This window comes from Pagrus major, chromosome 5, assembly GCF_040436345.1.
Source record: "Pagrus major chromosome 5, Pma_NU_1.0".
In the NCBI taxonomy this organism is placed as follows: Eukaryota; Metazoa; Chordata; class Actinopteri; order Spariformes; family Sparidae; genus Pagrus; species Pagrus major.
The window spans coordinates 21,352,089-21,371,379 of NC_133219.1; the positions used below are offsets into that span (position 1 = coordinate 21,352,089).

Here is a 19,291-nt window from a genome sequence, read left to right on the forward strand (position 1 = left end):
AATAATAATAATAATAATAATCATAGATCCTATTTCTCAGGCACCCAAACAGCTCACCTGTTAGTGTGCACCATATGTACAGAGTCCACAGTACAAGTGCAGCACTGCTTAAGTGTGCCTTCTAGTGATATAATGAAAATAGCACTGAATTGTCTTTTTGAGGTGATGATTTTTGTTGTGGTCATATTTTCACCTGCATTGCCTTTCTTATGGTCAGTAAAACAAGTAAAATTTGTAGATTTCCTATATGTGGATTTCTAGTACAGGTTACAGATTATTTTACTAGCTATTCATTTTACAGCCGTTACCCTTCACCTCAAACCGTTTGCTTGGGCTGTGTTCGTTATCTAATGTGTCATGCAGCACAAAGAGGAGCCAGAGTTTAGTTAATCATTACTTTTCTTCAAGAATCTTTTAAAAACAATCAGGTCAGCGTAGACTTTCCCCATGACAAACAGCCACCATGAAACTCGGAGAGCGTCTCTCTGTTTGCGTCCTGATGGTACTTTGTGTGACATGGAGTGCAAATGGAGGGAATATTCTGGTGTGGTACACTGAAGGCAGCCACTGGATTAACATGAAGCCTGTGCTGGAGACGCTGGTGGACAGGGGACACCAAGTGACTGTTTTGGTTCCGAGCACGTCCATGTTCATGAACAAAAGTGAGCCTTCCCGCTTTAGCTACGAACCCTTCAATGTCTCTATCTCAATGGAGGAAATGGAGGGATTCATGGAAAGGTTCTTTCACTTCTCCATGTACGAGATGGATCATATGAGTTACTTGCAGATTTATATCAAATTCATGGATATAATGACGGACAACCTGCTATACTCTTTGAAGTATTTGGATGGCGTGGTGAAATCAGATACCATAATGAAGAGGCTGAAGGAGGGAAAATATGACCTTCTCCTGTCCGACCCTGTCTTCCCTGGCAGTGACTTAACAGCAGACATTTTGGGCATCCCCCTGGTTTTCTCCCTGCGCTTTTCCATGGCCCATAACTGGGAGAGAATGTGTGGTCAGGTACCTGCTCCACCTTCCTTTGTCCCCGGCGCTATGAGCAAACTGACGGATAAGATGGACTTCTTGGAGAGAGTGTGGAACTTCCTCTTCTACGCACTGCAGGATGCTGTGATAGATTATATATCTTGGAATGGATTAGATAAATACTACTCCGAGGTCAAAGGTGAGTAGCTCAGCCAGAAGAAGCACTGTGTGTAAAAACACATTCAAATTAAAAAATAATCTATCTCATCTGAAGTATGGTTGACACCTTGCAATGGTCAGCTTTCATCTATCACTTGTGACAGGAAAACCCACCAGTGCCTGTGAGATGATGAGTAGAGCAGACATCTGGTTGATGCGAACCTACTGGGATTTTGATTTCCCTCGTCCATTCCTCCCCAACGTCAAATTTGTTGGTGGGATCCACTGCAGACCTGCTAAATCTTTACCAAAGGTAGGGCTGTCTCCGCTATCAAAGGTCTACTAATCTATTATTATACCACCACAGTATTTCTGATTACACAATAAAGAAAATCAGCCACTAAACTGCTGAGAAAAGAAAATAAATAGCTGGTTGTTTTGTATTGAGATAATGTTTCTCTTCTTGTAGGATATGGAAAAGTTTGTGCAGAGTTCTGGAGACGCTGGCATCGTGGTGTTTACTTTGGGATCATTGATCAAGAACATCACCACGGAGAAGGCAAACATGATCGCATCGGCCCTCGCTCAGATCCCACAAAAGGTCAGCCAATCGGTTACAGCGTGTGGTTGCAACCGTCGCCAGTTCAATTCAAGCCACAATCGGTGGTCAACCTTTATTGCTTGTCATACCCCTCTCTTCCCTGTTTCCTGTCTGCCTCTTTACTGTCACTATCCAATAAAGGGGGGAAAAACCCTAAACACAGTTGTATTGGTTTTAATGGCGATGAGAGTATTGTGATGTAGAGCTGCATGTTTTAGCTGATTGACTGCAAATTACTTTTCCTGCTGACCGCTTTCACAGCAAACTAGGCAGTCATTCATTTTGGTGGAAAATCAACTCGCAGGGACTTGAAAGTAGCTCAAAATACAGTATCCATCAAAGTAAATGCTTAGTCGCTTTGTTTTTATGCTGGTGTTACATTGTTATCATATGGCAAAGCAGTTGCAAGCCTAGGGGACTTTTTTCTTAACTTAACTTAAATAAATATTCAAGGCTTTTTTGTTTTTATTTTCCAACAGTATAGTTTTTAATGAATGCTATGTGAGCGGTGATGTGTGACTAATTTTTTAAAAAGTCGTTGTTTGAAGCGGTAGTGTCAGTTGATGCGATGTGATTAACAATCTGAAGAAAGGTTCAAGGATTAAAGTGATTTTGATATCACGTTGGCATTCAACGAAACAAACACCTTTGTGCACTGACAGAAGTTAATTAGCCTATAATAAGGTAGGAGGTCAATGGTAAGACATGATTTGTAGTTATGTATTAAGGCTATAATGACATGGCATTTTTTCTAGTCGAATCTGGAAGTTGGAACAGGACGTCAGGCAAGGAGGACCACTCAAAAGTGTACAAAATATATACTGTCTAAGAAGATTTGTTAGAGAGGATGGAGATGAATTGGTTTTTTTTAAAATATGGAACAGTAACAAATGACATTGGACACCTAAGAGCACAAGTTAATTGTCAAAGATCGACCATTTCTGAATAAAAGCACTCACGTTTTGTTACAAATCACAACTAACTACTCTTCCTTATTATTTCAGCATGTACTATGAAATGTTTTTTTATGTCATAATATTAGCACTCTGTTCATATCAGTGTTTTACCATTGTTTGAAGGTGCTGTGGAGATACGGTGGAGAAAAACCAAAGACCCTGGGTGCTAACACCAGAATGTATGACTGGATCCCTCAGAATGACCTACTGGGTGAGTACAACTTACTGAAAAGACTTTTTAATTTTATTTAGTTCGACACTACAAAGAACAACAGCTTGATCCCAGATGTTGTGGTAGAGAAAAATAATTCAAACTGGTATAGTATAAGGCTGCTACATAACAAAATTTGAATTTTGTAAAAAAGTAAAGGGGTCTGAATACTTTCTGGATGCACAATGTGTTTCATGATTTTTGTTACCCTATCAGGTCACCCCAAGACCAGAGCTTTCATCACCCATGGTGGCACAAATGGGATTTATGAGGCCATCTACCACGGTGTCCCCATGGTGGGCATCCCCCTGTTCGGTGACCAGCCAGACAACATGGTCCATATGAAGGCTAAAGGAGTTGCAATTATCGCAGACTTAAACTTCATGAATACTGAGGACCTGAGAGATGCAATCAATACTGTCATCAATAACAATTCGTAAGTTCTCATATCTACCTACACTCAGTCTGTTTATGGCTATTATAAGGTAAAAGTTTTCTAGCATTCCTCTTCTTGTTCTTTTGGTTTTTGGCAGGCTACACGCTTATTGACGTATTGCTGCCGCCTCTTACAATAAGTTCACAAGGCATAAAAAGCTATTTGCACATTTTAGACTGACAAAACGTACCTAATGTACAAATTTTAGTTTTACAATAAAACTTAATATCCCCACGCTTGTGGAGGCAAAGAAACGGAAGTATAAAAATTCATGAAACATAACGCATTTATCCACATATTCACACTTGTATATCCACGTTCATAGGTACAAGGAAAACGCCATTAGGCTGTCCAGTATCCACCACGACAGACCAGTGAGCCCTCTGGATGAGTCGGTATTCTGGGTCGAGTTCACCATGAGAAACAAAGGGGCCCAGCACCTGAGGGTCCAGGCCCATGAGCTCACCTGGTACCAGTATCACAGCCTGGATGTCCTGGTCTTCCTCCTCGCCATGGTTCTGCTCCTCATAATTATCTTCATCAAGACCTGCAGTTTCTGTTTACGGCTGTGCTGTGGCAGAAAGGGAAAGACAAAGAGAAAGAGAAAAGCTGAGTAACTCACTGAATTCAAAAGTGGTTGTGTGAAGAACTGATGGTTGAAAAAAAACAACAGTCCACTGGTTTTCCAGTTTGGCTAAAGCATGTAATGAACCACAATGCCCCGACTGGAATTTGTGGCTTGGGACGAGTAATTGTAATTACAACTAATTAGGGCAAAGAAATTTAAGAGAAATTCAAACAAGACTAGGTTTAAACCTAGCATATGACTGGACAATATATGGTCGTGTGCTAAACTGTAGCCAGATCATTGCACCAGTCAGCGTTAAGGTCTATAATGTGACATTTTGGATATAAATGTTCATCTTCAGTTTTCCAATTTGTAAAATGCTTGATTTGAAAAACAAAACAAAACCCAAAAAAAAAACCTTTTGTATATATGATGAAGAATGATGACACAAATGACACTAATAGTGAATGGAAAAGTTAATTAACTAGTTTATACAAGGTGAAAGACGATCTCACATTACACATTCGTTTTCTCACGCTGTCTCACAATTTTTCAGCCTTTTCTTTACTCCCTTAGAGTTCCTCATAGTTCGTGCTATGATCTGAGTTGGAGTCTTGAGCCTCGTCCTGCACATGAATTGTAAACTTGAATTGAGTCTTTGTCCAGTGAATGTTCCACTTCTCAGTGAACTGCTCTGCTTGCCTCACACATGAAATGATAATAATGTCAATTCATAATGTCACACAGGAAAGTGATCTAATACCTTTCTTTCTCTCAACCTGAGGAGGATATAAATTCTGCTGCCATGTATTATCTGTTTATGTATGTGTTTGAGAATAAAGATGGCAGTTTTTCCTCCCCGCTGTTGTCAAGTGCTTGCTCATTAAGAGTATGATCCAGGATGATTGGTTGTTTGCTCTCTTCTGGCATTGCAGTCAGCCTTCCACCTACTCTATACAGTCCATCCTCTAAAATAGGGTAAAGCTTGCAGATGGGACCAGTCTTTTTACCAGACGACAGAGCAATAAATCTTTAAATGAATATGTAAAATCTTTGCTTCTGTGAAATCTGCATAAAAGCATTGTATGCCATTGCAAATGGCGACATTAATGGGGTAATAATCTCATAATAAAGAGGTAATAAAGGTAAATGTTTCCACAATATTGTAAGCTACTATCAGCATAATACCATCAAAACCACATGAAAATTCTTGCATATTCTTACTTTGAATTCGAAAGGATCACCTTTAAAAACAGGTATTTCTCTTGGAGGGTAGCTTGCCCTTTGTTGTTGCATCACCAACATCTGTATCAATTAGTCCTTCAAGTGCTGGACTTCTGTGGCCACCCATACAGTGGCACCACCTATTGGCCACTACTGAAATGGCTCCAACATTGTCTTCCTTAAAAACCCACTGCTGCAGTGCCTGTTTAAAATGTGCCTGTTCAGAAAGAGTTGATTGCTTGGCCTCTGGTGTTGCTGCTTGTAATCAATTCATGATTCTTCTTTTGATTAGTTGATTAACCTTATGATTTATTTACAGATTATTCAAGATGTTTTTATTACAGGATTGATATAACAATTAATTTAGCAAACATTTAAAAAATGTTATTATTTTTAGTATTTTATTACAATATTAATAATAAGAATAATAATCATAGATCCTATTTCTCAGGCACCCAAACAGCTCACCTGTTAGTGTGCACCATATGTACAGAGTCCACAGTACAAGTGCAGCACTGCTTAAGTGTGCCTTCTAGTGATATAATGAAAATAGCACTGAATTGTCTTTTTGAGGTGATGATTTTTGTTGTGGTCATATTTTCACCTGCATTGCCTTTCTTATGGTCAGTAAAACAAGTAAAATTTGTAGATTTCCTATATGTGGATTTCTAGTACAGGTTACAGATTATTTTACTAGCTATTCATTTTACAGCCGTTACCCTTCACCTCAAACCGTTTGCTTGGGCTGTGTTCGTTATCTAATGTGTCATGCAGCACAAAGAGGAGCAATGAGCCAGAGCTTAGTTAATCATTACTTTTCTTCAAGAGTCTTTTAAAAACAATCAGGTCAGCGTACACTTTCCCCATGACAAACAGCCACCATGAAACTCGGAGAGCGTCTCTCTGTTTGCGTCCTGCTGGTACTTTGTGTGACATGGAGTGCAAATGGAGGGAATATTCTGGTGTGGTACACTGAAGGCAGCCACTGGATTAACATGAAGCCTGTGCTGGAGACGCTGGTGGACAGGGGACACCAAGTGACTGTTTTGGTCCCGAGCACGTCCATGTACATGAACAAAAGTGAACCTTCCCGCTTTAGCTACGAACCCTTCAGCGTCTCTATCTCAATGGAGGAAATGGAGGACTTCTTTAATGAGTTCCTTCACTTCTCCATGTACGAGATGGATCATTTGAGCTACTTCCAGATTTACATGAGATACATGGAGCTGATGACGGTCGACCTGCAGTACTCTTTGAAGTATTTGAATGGTGTGCTGAAATCAGATACCATAATGAAGAGGCTGAAGGAGGGAAAATATGACCTTCTCCTGGCTGACCCCATCTACCCTGGCAGTGACTTAACAGCAGAGATTTTGGGCATCCCCCTGGTTTTCTCCCTGCGCTTTTCCATGGCCCATAACTGGGAGAGACTGTGTGGTCAGGTACCGGCTCCACCTTCCTTTGTCCCCGGCGCTATGAGCAAACTAACTGATAAGATGGACTTCTTGGAGAGAGTGTGGAACTTCCTCTTCTACGCACTGCAGGATGCTGTGATAGATTATATTTCTTGGAATGAATTAGATAAATACTACTCCGAGGTCAAAGGTCAGTAACTTAGCTACAAGATACACTGAGTGCAACAACACATATTCTATAGACAAAACAAAGTCCAATGATGATTAAATTGCTTGGAATTAATTACCATGATGTTATATCCAGTCACTTTCATCAAGTATTTGATCGTCTAAGTAAATAAAGCTTAGCTATTCTCTCATTTGAAGTATGGGTGGTACTTTGCAATGGTCGGCTGTCATCCATTACATGTGACAGGAAAACCCACCAGTGCCTGTGAGATGATGAGTAGAGCAGACATCTGGTTGATGCGAACCTACTGGGATTTTGATTTCCCTCGTCCGTTCCTCCCCAACTTCAAATTTGTTGGTGGGATCCACTGCAGACCTGCTAAACCTTTACCAAAGGTAGGGCTGTCTTGTATATTAGAGGCCTATAAATCTTTTATCATACCACCACAGTATTCCTGATTGAGATAATGTTACTTTTCTTGTAGGATATGGAAGAGTTTGTGCAGAGTTCTGGAGACGCTGGCATCGTGGTCTTTACTTTGGGATCATTCATCAAGAACATCACCACAGAGAAAGGAAATATGATCGCATTGGCCCTTGCTCAGATCCCACAAAAGGTCAGTGAACAATCTCTATGTGCAAACTAGAATGAACCTAAATGACCCCTGAACACAGTTTTGACGGCACAGTGGTACACTGTCGTCAAATGGCAAAGCAGTAGCAAGCAAAGGATAATTTTTAAAACTCTTCTTGTGAAAAAATTTAAGGCGGCTTGAACTGTCTAACTGCCGAGGCTTAAACTGCCATTTCAAGAAGTGACTTTTTAGACCAGTCACTTCTTAGACCAGCTGTATCAGATGATGTTATATAATAACACACTGTCATCTGAAGGTTCAACTCTCAAATTAGATTTTCATACCACTTTGGCCTTCAATAAAGCTAACTTCCCTGCAGAGTTGAAAGTTGAATCAGCTAATGATTAAGTAGGAGGTCAGCAGTAACACATGATTACATGACTTATGGTCATAAAGTTCTACAATATTGTGACATAAGGCAAGGAGAAACAATCAAAAGAGTGAAAAATATGTACCATTTAAGAAGATTTTATGGGAAGGGTGGAGATGGGATTTTTAAAAATAAGGTACAGTTACAAATCACATTGGATTTTATATGTATAACTAAAACCACAAGTTTATCAATGAAGAGTGACCATTTTTCTAGTAAAAGTACTTTAGTTTTGTAACAAAATACAATTTTTCCCTCTTTAATTTAGTATGCATTAAACACGTCTAAAGGTGTCTTTATTATTGTTTATAGGTGCTGTGGAGATACAGTGGAGAAAAACCAAAGACTCTGGGTGATAACACAAGGATTTACGACTGGATCCCTCAGAATGACCTACTGGGTAAGTACGACTTTCATATAAACCTACTGAACAGGCCTTTGAGACAGTAATCGTAATGACTTTTACTGTAAAATGAACTAAGGTATCCACCACATTGTTTTGTTTATTATCTAAATTTGAAAATGGAATAATCCTAAATGGGACATATAAGAGAGATCAAAGGAGTGGTGACGTAAGTACTCACATCTTTTACTAAAGTAAACCTAGCATTAGCAAAGTGAGGAAATACCCTGTTAGTAAAAGTAAATAAAATCACAAAAGTGTTAGCATTAATAAATACTTAAAGTAAACTTAACACTGGTGAAGTTAGCAGAAGTGTGGCTTAGTTTAATTAATTTATACTGCTGGGTAGCTTGTCAATGTCCCCCTTGGGATCAGGTCTTGTCTTATCTTGATAGATTTTAACACATCATAAATCATTTGATGATTATATTTTGTATTATTAATTGACATCTGTAACCAGTGACTTTAGTTATAAAATACTGTGAAGTAGAAGTGTAAAGTAGCATAAAATGGAAAGACCAGTACACAAGTACCTCAGAATTGTGTTGAATACAGTACTTGTTCTTTATACAACAGCTGTAGCCCACTACACACTTATCATATACATTACGTACTTATTTTTCTAGAATATTGCTTTTGCAGTCCATTTTAATAAAAAAAATTAACCCACCAACTATTTTACACCAACGAGAGAGGTTACAATACTTGTTGCTGTGCTCAAATTGCAACTTCAGAATGCCATTGCCAGCTTAACAAAAAGTAAATGTTTTTTCCAAAAGATGGTTATATTTTGTCTTGTGAAGTGTGCCTGGAGCGGTTTCTTCGGCCATTTCATCATCATAAACAGTTTTAAGTTTGGGGGCATTTACATAATTTACTTGATTGTGTACTTTTTTGTCACTTTAATATATACTTAAAACCTGCTTAGATTTAGTGTGTAGTGTGTAATTGTAGCACAAATACTTGAGGTTGGGGCTTGTGTTTATGACAGTCAGTCAGCATATGATAAAAGATGTGCTTTAACAGCTTGCCTCAATTGGAGAAAGTAAAGTATGGCTCATGATTTTTGTTACCCTATCAGGTCACCCCAAGACCAGAGCTTTCATCACCCATGGTGGCACAAATGGGATTTATGAGGCTATCTACCACGGTGTCCCCATGGTGGGCATCCCCATGTTTGCTGACCAGCCAGACAACATGGTCCATGTTAAGGCTAAGGGAGCTGCAATTATTGCAGACCTTAATTTTATTAAGACTGAGGACCTGAGAGATGCAATCAATACTGTCATCAATGACAAATCGTAAGTGCTATTTTGCGTTCACATTTACATTTACAATACAGATTTACGAAATGCCATAAAGGATCCATTATCTAATGTAGTATGGCAGGGTTCAGTTACCAACACAGAGTTTCAAGGTCACAAATTGATTAGAAAACCACTTGATGGCCTTTACCCCTCCTACATTGGTATATACTTATGTATATCTACATTCATAGGTACAAGGAAAACGCCATGCGACTGTCCAGTATCCACCACGACAGACCAGTGAGCCCTCTGGATGAGTCGGTATTCTGGATCGAGTTCACCATGAGAAACAAAGGGGCCCAGCACCTGAGGGTCCAGGCCCATGAGCTCACCTGGTACCAGTATCACAGCCTGGATGTCCTGGTCTTCCTCCTCGCCATGGTTCTGCTCCTCGTAATTATCTTCATCAAGACCTGCAGTTTCTGTTTACGGATGTGCTGTGGCAGAAAGGGAAATACAAAGAGAAAGGCTGAATAACTGACTTTATTCAAATATAGTTGTAAAGAACTGATGGGTGAAAAAACAACCGTTCACTGGTTGTCCAGTTGGTCTAAAGCATGCAAGGTAACCCCAGTGCCCTGGATTGGAAGTTGTGCTTTGGGATGAGTAATTATCACTTCTTTGAAACAGTCGGGGCAAAACAAATTTGAAAAGACATGTCAGTTTACAGCATCTGGTATTGTTGTGAAACGACTTTGTTACGTTTTTTGTTCTGTCACCATAAACTTGCATTCTAATATATGTGGTCAGTCTTCCTGTTTGCTCCTTCATGCATCAACAGTAATTACTTCAATTGCTGACAGCTGTGTGCCAATTTGCATACCTGCACCTGAGGCCAGTTTGACATCAAAAGCTGAATGTTCATTGGCTGGTGTAAGTGTAAGAGAGAAAACACGCACACAGAGTTTTCATTCTATGCCTTTACTTAATATTAATGACACCCCTCATGACCCAACAGGTTTTCTTGGCACACAACAGTGCCATTAACAATATTTATACAGACATGGACATATGGGCTGTAAATTATGATACAACAGAAAATATTGTATTAAGTAACAAAATCAAGTGATGTAATCCAACTAAAAAAAAAGATGAACAGCCCTACTGTATCATCAGGACAAAGCAAAAGAGCTTTACACAAATATCAGTGACTGTAAAATTTGCATAACAATATAATTTTTGTGTGTTTGTGTCTGTGGGTGGGTGGGGGTTATGGTGTTTTATTTCCATCATTTTTTCAGTTTTCCATCTTCTTTGACCTTCCATAACATAAGCTCCATGCAGGCAGCAGCGTCTTCTGCAGTGTCGTGGCCACAAACTGGTGAAACATTGATACAGCACATTTAAACAAGTTCAAATTGACAAAACATGCATTTGCTATCAATCAGGTACATTGTGTCAAATACATGTTAAATTGTTTTTTTAAAATTTGTAGCCTGATTATGATCCATTTCTTTATTTCAATTTTGAGTTTGTTTCCGATGTATAGTTGAGTTTAAACTCAATAGACATTCAAATAAAACAAACACTTGTATGGTGGCTGTGGCTATCCATGATGATGACCCACCACGCTCTTGGATGATCCTCCTGAGGTATTCGGCAGTGAGGTTGTTGAGGGTCAGCTTGTGAGGGGGGCCCAGACGATGGGGGAAGACCACTGTTGTGTCCACCACCATCCCATGGAGCAACTACAGTAAAGAGGAACAGACCTGACGCTCTTATTACCGAGACTAGCCTGTTTAATAAAGTCAATATTACTCTCTTTAATTATAAAGAGGTACACGAAAAAAAGAAACTCTAGCTGGCATAGCAGACCAGCTGGTGTGCAGCCCAAAACCTTCACCTTAAGTGTACTAGTACCACTTATGAGTCGCCTTTAAGAGAACTCAAAATTAAAACATTTGTGTAATTGTTTGGACCATATATAAAAGAACTAATAAAAAGAAGAATCTAAAGCAGCGCTACTAAAAAGCATAAAATGTTGATTGCCAACTACCATTTGTTAACCGCTTATGTCTTTTATAGAAAACGTGACCACACTTTCTCTTGTAAATGCAGTCATGTGTCCGACGTGTTATGATTTATGAGACTGCTTACCTTGACATAGTATTGCCATATTTACATCTTTTAATTCTTCTCTTAAAAACTCATCTTCCCAAAGACCTATCCACCTTATTCCTAGCCCCCATGATATGGGCGTGACTTCCTGTACCATCCCCATGGAAAATGCCGGTTCTGGTTAAGTGACAGGACACCAATTTCCCTCCTTAGAGCAATTGGTACAGTCCAAGAGGGTGAATACTACTACTTTCGAGTGAGTACTACCAACGCCATTATTGCCTACGCCACTCAGCCATCAGGAAAATTAAGTTATCTATAGATGATCCCATGAATTGTCAAAAAAAGTTTAAAAAAAAATAACTAAACTTAACAAATAAATATATTCACACATGAATGGTGCACAAAGATAGTCCTGAAGGTGGCCATGATAATTTTGACTGGCTTTTTGTTACAAATCTCTTTTACACAAACATGCTCACAGCCTTCTTTTGAAAGTCTTGTTCATAATCCCAGGTAAACCAGGAATTGAGAGTTATGTTGGAAAAAGCTTACAGTAGTCACCTTCAGGGCACAGAAGTCTGTTTCCAGGCCGTGTCCAATCAGAATGGTGTCGGCGCTAATGAAGCTCAGTAAAGTCTCCTGCACCTCTCTGAGGGAGGTGCAGTTACCCTTCACATCTTCCTCACTGATGCCTGAAAACCTTGACAAGTACAGTGTCATTGATACATAAAGTAGTCATTTAAGTACCTTCATTTGATCAGCCAGCCTATTGGTAATGATCATTGGACATTGGCCAGTGCCTTTCAGCTAGTGACAATACCACTTGCACAGCTGTGTATTCCATATTTTCTTAATTCTCTGAAGACAAAGTACAAGTGCTTTACAATCAACTTTTAGGCTTTTGCCAGTTTTCATATCAACTTTGGGTTATTTCCGAGGAGAGACACAGCTTATATCCTTATTTAAAGCAACAGCCAAGTTTCTTATTACATTACCTGGTGTTATAGTCGATGATCTCATTATCAGGTCTGACAAAGGTGTCATAGACGACTTGCACACTTGAGTTGATCAGCGTCACTCTGGACAGCTCCAGACCATGAATAGTGTAACACTATGAAGACAAACGCATAACAATATTGACTGTTTTCAGTGCGTACTTAAGTGGAAACAGACAGATGGACCACCAGTCAGCCTTCATTTTCCCAAGAGATTTTAGTGCCTGGTGGCAGACAACAATGTATAGTGACCCAATCTCAACACTGATGGGGTTATTTTTCTATAGCCATTACATTGTGCAATCAACATTTACTTTATAATGTTACGTTAAAGCAAAATAACTGTCAATCGCCAATCTAAGGCCAGCTAAAAATTAAACGTCAGAATTCTTTTTAACTTCATCCGTAGGTGAAGGTGATCTGGGTAGATGGGGACCTTGTTTTAAAATGTAAAAAAATATAAAAAGGCTGATAAAAATTGATTTGGAAAGACAATATTTACACCCATGTTGTGCAGTTGAGCTGGTGCACCCACTTAAGACGGGATGTGCACCAGTTTAGCAGCTACAGTAAGGATATTTGCTTAAAAAAGGGTGACTTGGATTACACCGGACAAGCTGTTTGAAGCCATTTTATGTTTTCTTTCAGTTGTTTTTTTAAGTTTTAACTTGTTTTGACTTTCCATCAACATGGGGGCGAGTAGATAATGACAGAATTTTGCTTTTTTGGTGAACTTTTCCTGTAACTTTATATTGTGGAAAGCTGAAAAGCTATGCAGTCATCATTGTGATGAAAGAACATAAAAGGATCTGGTGTTGAAATGTTTCATTCTGTCAATTAACTAGGCTACACTGTTGTTGTCTTCAAAAACTGTTTTACTTTTGTGTTACTCTGAATTCATGTGGATCATATACCACCAGTTTTAATCTGATTTACCATTTCACAATCCAAGGAGTAGACCCCAGGACAGCCTGTATTGGAGACTGGTCGGGGTACAGTTGAGACAAATCCATCCAGGCTGAGTGAATCATGGACATGCAACTGTTGAAGACAAAAAAAATATGAATTCACCTGCTGGTACATTGGCGGAGGTCTAAAGAGGAAATCAAGTGATGGAATAATCTACCACTTTTTTCCTTACCTGAAACACCTGACATCCAGGTGCTCCCATGACTCCCTCACAGCAACTGTAGCGGGTCTCTACTCCACCTGGCACTGTGATCAGTTATGGAGTAGGCTGTATAGTAATCACTTTTAAGCATTTTGGATGTTTTTAAAACTATAACTATATATACTCACCTTTATTCTTAACTGCTTTCCCATAGTGGTAATTACACTCCTCCTTACGGATGTGTTTGCCTGTTTTGCTCACAGAATATGTCGCCCCACATCGACAGCAGATCCTCTTGAGGGCTTCAATGAACAAAACAGAAAAAGACCATCACCACAGAGCAATGTGTTGAGAAAAGAAACCTTCACTGTAGTTAAGTATAGCACAGGTTAAGGCTGCCCTCTAGTGACATGATATGAGAATAGCATTAAATTGTCTCATAGTTGGAGTAAGAGTTATGGGAATATGTTTTCTACTTACGGTCTGCTTTGCCTTTCTTATTGTCAGCAAAAAGAATAGCAGAACCGGGTTTCTCTGGGTGCTGGACGGGATAGTTGCTCTCAATCAGCCTCTCCTCAGTCAAAATATAGTCCTTCAAACTCTCATACAATGCCTTATCTGCCAGAAACACACATTTACTGAGAAGCTGCCAACTAATTTGATGAAATGAAAATGCATTCAAAAGGAAACCAATTTATCTCACCATTTCCTTTTAACTTCTTCAAGTTAAGTGGAATATTGCCTTTGAATCTTTGGCTGCTGACTTCGTTTTCATCTGCACCAGAAAAAACATAAATGGATTACATATAACTAAATTATGTCTTACAATCGGCATCAATTACATGTTTCATGGACAGTTTGAGTTTTCCACAAGTTCTGACCTTTAGCAGCAACAGCACTTTGGTTCTTTAGCCTCTTCAGTGCATTCACTGCAACACTCATATATTTGAGTTTGTTCACACTGCGATTATACAAAGTCCTCTCTTCTGCAACTGCCTATCAACATTAACAGGGTAAGAATTAAATGGATTAATATCTAGACAGTAGTTTGTCAGTGAGGATGATATTAAGTGGCACAAGCTCACCTTCTCAAAGGCTTCATTGACATTGGCTGTTGTTTTGAGGAACTCCTCTGTGAACATGTTGACATAACGCTGTCGGGTGTCATGGGGCACTTTGTCTTTGGCAGCCTCGCCATTCTGCTTCAATTTACGTTTAGTGGGAACTGGCTAAAAGAACATATTTATCATTAATATTCAACAGATGAAATGGGTCTAACTCACACAAGACACAAGTTAAATTTCTTGAAAATTGCCACAACAAAGGCTGCTTTTTGCTTCTCACCTTAACCGTAGCAGCTGTAGGAATAGTGGAGGAAGTGGCCTGACTTGAATGTGCAGATGCAAAGGTCAGTGAAGGCTTGCGTGCCTGTGCCGGGATGAGCACCGGCGCTGTTGTGCGGTATCTTTGCACAGTGGTAGCTGCAGGTGGATAATATGTTTGTTTCATAGCGACAGCATTAGTCTGCACTTGACTGATTGGGGTTAGCACTGAAGTAACTGGGCAGGAGCTGGAAGTTACAGGCAAAGGGAAGGTGCCCTGTGGGAGGATCAGATGCAAGTTGTTGCCCATTCCAATCACTGCAGTCCCCAAAGGTATGTAGTTCACATAAGCTGTGAAAAGACAAACGCACATGCAGATATGATGCACTCAGGTAAAGCAACCACAAGAAAAAAAAAAAAAATTCTACTCCAAGTTTTGAAAGAAATGCTGCTTGACCCCACATTTTCATGGTAATATTTAAAATAAATCTTGTCCAGTACAGCCAACAGAAGCTTACCATTTTGCACATGAACAGGCTGCAGGTTTTCAGGGGTTTGAGCTGAAGCAGAAGGTGCGCTCTGGGCCTCTGGCCTCCTCTGATAGGTTGAAGAAACAAATGCCTGACCACCTTTAACTGAGGTGGTCAGCATGGAGGCTCTCTGCTGTACCTGCTGGATCTTGGAATTGACAGCAGGCTGGGAGGCAAATCCTGACACCACAGGCCCACGTAGGGGAACCAGCACCTGGGGCTGAGGTCTGTTTTTAACCACAGGCTGCTGAATGGAGTGAGTTAATCATAAAATGTTCTTAAAATTATGATTCAGGCTTGAAATTCATATCTGTAATCTCGAGGGGGTAGTAAGCCTGAGAAAAATTGCCTTTTTTGAAAATTAATTTTACATTACACAGTAACTATGCTTAAGTTCCATATTATCAAATCCATTAAGTTTTACTACATGAATGAATGTAAGTAGTTTCTTTGATCATTTTATAAACTATATCTTTGAATTAAAGATGGAAAAAGTAATGAAAAAAGTCATTTGCAGTGTGCAAAAATCTGTGTATTCTTAAAGCAATACTTTAATACAGATTTCTGTATTATTAAAAAGATGAGAGCCACCCCCATATATGAAGACTTAAGAGTAACCATGTCATCTGTATGTAGCATTTACCTCTGTATGTTTGGCTTCATGAGCCGTCCTCTTCTTTCCTGCCAGTGCTTGGGGTTTAACATTCAACTCTGCCTTCTCCACATCCATGGCTCCAACCTTAAAATGACAAAGTGAGAGTAGGGATCTTTACACTGTGGAAGATTTCTCTTCACCTTGAAATGTGAGTGTCTTACAGCATACTTACAGACACACTGGGCTGCACATCATTTCCCTTATCCTCGTTGTTTGCCTCCATGAAGATCCTGTAGCATTCCTCCATCGGGTCACTGTCAGACAGCTCAATTTCTGAATAGTTGAGCTCATCTTCATCGTCAGAGCTGGTATCAATGGTTATTACTTCCTTGTTATCCACTCTCCCCAAAAGCTGCTCAGTTGATGTGGATGATGATTCAGCTCTGCATGTCAAACTTGAAGCTGAAGAAATGTCCCAAGTCGGCCCATGGCTGCTGCCTGACACTGATTCTGCCGGCTCCAGGCAGCTTTCAGGTGGCGCATGGTTAACCGAAGCTTCACCCAGCATCTGTCCTGGAATTTTGCTTGTTGTTTTCTGGCTGTGGAGCACCATTGATGGTACAGATTTTGTGGAAGACCACTGATTACTCCCTCTGTTCTGTGCTAGCAGATCTGTTTTCTGAGCTTGCTTGGTGTGTTGCCTTAATTGTGAGTCTGAGTTAGCAGCTGGAGCTTTATAAAAAAGTGAATTCTTAGATGGAACATTATATGGCTGCATAGGATTCATTTTCTCAATACTACGGGGCAGCTCACACTGAGGCAATTCAACCTGAAACGTCTTTTCTTCCTTTTCTGCCACCAGATTTTTACAGTTTTGATATTTCTGGTTTGTGGTGGCAGGAGGACTTGCAGCTTCAGGACTTCTATCCACTATTACTTCAGCAGTCTTAAAATGAGTGATTTTATAGCTTTCTCTTCCCAGATCTTCTGAATCTCCAGTCAAGTCAACTACACTCCCATCAACTGGTATATTTTTGCGTTGTTTGTTTTCATCTAGATCAGATGAACCTGGATTGAATTCAGCACTGCAAAAACTATAAACTCTACTTTCTTCTACCGTGGGTGCAGACTGAGATCTGACCCTGCACGCCTCAGTGTCTGCAAGGCTCAGTGGTGGAGAATGATTTGAAATAGTTGCTGTTTTGATCTCAGTCCATTCCACAACTTTATCGTGGAGGGATTTGCCAGCAAGAGAATCAACAGGTCGCCCTCTCTTTTTGGCAGGCGAGGGAGGAATGTCAATAATCAAGACGCTGTCTTCATTAGAGTCATCAAGTGGCTCTGGAGATGGCAGTTGGGAAGGCTGAGGCTGATATGCGACTGGCTTCTTTTGGTCAGAAGGCACAGCTTTTCTTGCTCTTTTCAAACCTTTACCATGTTTCAGTTTATGCTTTTTACATGATGAACTGTAAGAGCTCAAGTCAGCAGAAAAGTTGGACAGAGGGTCATACTCCAAATCAGTCCTTGGTTTTGAGTTGTCAACCACGTACTTCTTTCCTCGGGAGAGTGTTTTAGTGGAGTTTGTGCATGAAGACCGTCCAAGAGAACCTCTGTCTACAGTTTTACTTGCAGTCTCAGACTTGGAAACAGAGTCATTAGGCACAGAGTTTCTGCTGTCTTGCTGTACGGTCTTGTAGTGCGACAGGCGCCTTTGCTCCTGCTCCACCTCGTGCCTTACAGTTTCAATCTCCTTGTTGATCCGCTCCAGCTCCTGGAGGCATTCGTCTTTGGTCTCATCATTCACTGGTGCTTCAGAGTCAGCATACAGATAGCCATGTTGTACTCCTGTTCAAAAGGGATATGAGATGGGGCTTACTAGCATTAGTGATATGACTGAAACTAGGGCTGGGCGGTATGGCCTTAATATCACAATATGTTTAGGTCATTTCCTAATATAGGATATATACCTCTGAATTTTGAAATCTTCCCAAAAGCACATGGACATGGTAGACAAAATCAAATATTTTAAACCAAAATGCCCTACTTCAATATCGATACTGCAACAATATTGTAATGATGACTATTGGTACTTTCGAAGAATACGAACAATGAGATTTCTGATCAATAATCATCACTAATGTGGATATAATGACTAAGTGGGTAAAGACAGGTATTAGAACAAGTAGAGCAACCTGGTAAGTTCAGAAAATGACATTTTTTACTGTCATGCAGCCTTTAAAACCAGGAGTAGACAACACTTATGCATATCACAATACATCAATATCCAATATCAAAAATGATTTATAGTCTGTTATCACAATAACAATATATATCGTATATATTTTCATGCCTAATTTTAAAACTACTACATGGTAAGATTGGGTTAAGTATAAATAAGCTGTGCAGAGTGAAGGTGTGGTGACCTGTGGCTGCGAGAAAACATCTTTACACTTCCATAAATTGTGTGTGTGTGTGTCAGAGAAACCATGCTTTTGATTGTTTTATAAGACCATTATTTTAACTGAAATGGACAAAAAAAATGCTTAATCTTAACAATACATAAATAGAAAGAAATCAAATAAAAACAATAACAGGAATCAGGACAAAATCAGGAGAAAATGTGATCCCACTACATATTAACTACATTTTAACCCTTCTTTTAAAGAGAAACTTGCAGCCTCATGCATTAAGGTATTAAGTGAGTTGGTTTATCTTCAAACTCGCCAAGTTTTTTTAAAAAATATTAACCGCTAGCGTTAACCTATGGCTTAGTTTACCCACTTTAATCTTAAATTACACTTTCTGTGTAATTTAATCTCAATTTACACTTTGTTTCCGGAAGGAAAAAAAAGCAGAATATGCAATTGAAAACTTTAAACAGGAAACAATTTGGGTTACGTTAGCTGGCTAGCATACCTCAAAACACTGACCTGCATGTATCGATGATTTATTGGAGGCACCGAACACATCCCGCAACTCTGTGGCATGTTTGTACAAACAGTGTGGCCTCTCACAAAGCCCACGTTTTGATATAGGACAATTTATGTCAGCGAAAAGACCGGACGAGGGAAACATTAGCAAAAACAAAAATGCCACTTTTCACGATGCGCAACACCGCTCGTTTTAGCTAATTAACCAACTGTCGGCAGGCAGGTGCTCCAACTGGAACATGTGGTGACGCCGCCTCAAATTTATAGGCTCTGCTAGGGTCGCGAGACGACAATAAAATGACAAAG

At 39.7% G+C, this 19,291-nt stretch overlaps 2 protein-coding genes across 4 annotated transcripts; one reads left to right on the forward strand and one right to left on the reverse strand.

Moving 5' to 3' along the window:
- The first annotated feature begins 448 nt into the window (after positions 1 to 448).
- On the forward strand, positions 449 to 10,170 carry LOC140995804 (UDP-glucuronosyltransferase 2A1-like). 2 transcript variants are annotated; one of them, XM_073465913.1, is made up of 7 exons: positions 449 to 1,187; positions 6,122 to 6,748; positions 6,974 to 7,122; positions 7,212 to 7,343; positions 8,044 to 8,131; positions 9,216 to 9,435; positions 9,633 to 10,170. In XM_073465913.1, the coding sequence occupies exons 1-7, from the start codon at positions 464 to 466 to the stop codon at positions 9,916 to 9,918; spliced, it is 2,226 nt and encodes a 741-aa protein (XP_073322014.1). In that variant the 5' UTR covers positions 449 to 463; the 3' UTR covers positions 9,919 to 10,170. The 2 variants fall into 2 exon arrangements, with proteins under 2 accessions (XP_073322014.1, XP_073322013.1); XM_073465912.1 differs by lacking the exons at positions 6,122 to 6,748; positions 6,974 to 7,122; positions 7,212 to 7,343; ... (1 more) ...; positions 9,216 to 9,435; positions 9,633 to 10,170 and adding exons at positions 1,312 to 1,460; positions 1,617 to 1,748; positions 2,828 to 2,915; positions 3,132 to 3,351; positions 3,677 to 4,779.
- A 173-nt stretch (positions 10,171 to 10,343) lies between these two features.
- LOC140995803 (uncharacterized) lies at positions 10,344 to 19,194 on the reverse strand. 2 transcript variants are annotated; one of them, XM_073465909.1, is made up of 16 exons: positions 18,986 to 19,194; positions 16,288 to 17,900; positions 16,104 to 16,199; positions 15,449 to 15,707; positions 14,953 to 15,281; positions 14,694 to 14,837; positions 14,490 to 14,604; positions 14,312 to 14,383; positions 14,089 to 14,226; positions 13,797 to 13,910; positions 13,639 to 13,712; positions 13,434 to 13,538; positions 12,498 to 12,613; positions 12,064 to 12,202; positions 11,009 to 11,129; positions 10,344 to 10,759 (listed from the first exon to the last, which is right to left on the reverse strand). In XM_073465909.1, the coding sequence occupies exons 1-16, from the start codon at positions 19,128 to 19,130 to the stop codon at positions 10,671 to 10,673; spliced, it is 3,669 nt and encodes a 1,222-aa protein (XP_073322010.1). In that variant the 5' UTR covers positions 19,131 to 19,194; the 3' UTR covers positions 10,344 to 10,670. The 2 variants fall into 2 exon arrangements, with proteins under 2 accessions (XP_073322010.1, XP_073322012.1); XM_073465911.1 differs by having other exon boundaries at positions 10,633 to 10,759; positions 15,449 to 15,704.
- Between the last annotated feature and the right edge of the window lie 97 nt (positions 19,195 to 19,291).

Coding starts and splice junctions, on each gene's coding strand:
- LOC140995804 (XM_073465913.1), top strand. CDS start 464: ATGAAACTCGGAGAGCGTCTCTCTGTTTGCGTCCTGATGGTACTTTGT. Junction 6,749..6,973: donor ATACTACTCCGAGGTCAAAG/GTCAGTAACTTA, acceptor TACATGTGACAG/GAAAACCCACCAGTGCCTGT. Junction 7,344..8,043: donor TTGCTCAGATCCCACAAAAG/GTCAGTGAACAA, acceptor TATTGTTTATAG/GTGCTGTGGAGATACAGTGG.
- LOC140995803 (XM_073465909.1), bottom strand. CDS start 19,130: ATGTTTCCCTCGTCCGGTCTTTTCGCTGACATAAATTGTCCTATATCA. Junction 14,838..14,952: donor CTACAGCTGCTACGGTTAAG/GTGAGAAGCAAA, acceptor ATGTTCTTTTAG/CCAGTTCCCACTAAACGTAA. Junction 12,614..13,433: donor ACTCCTTGGATTGTGAAATG/GTAAATCAGATT, acceptor TTGTCTTCATAG/TGTTACACTATTCATGGTCT.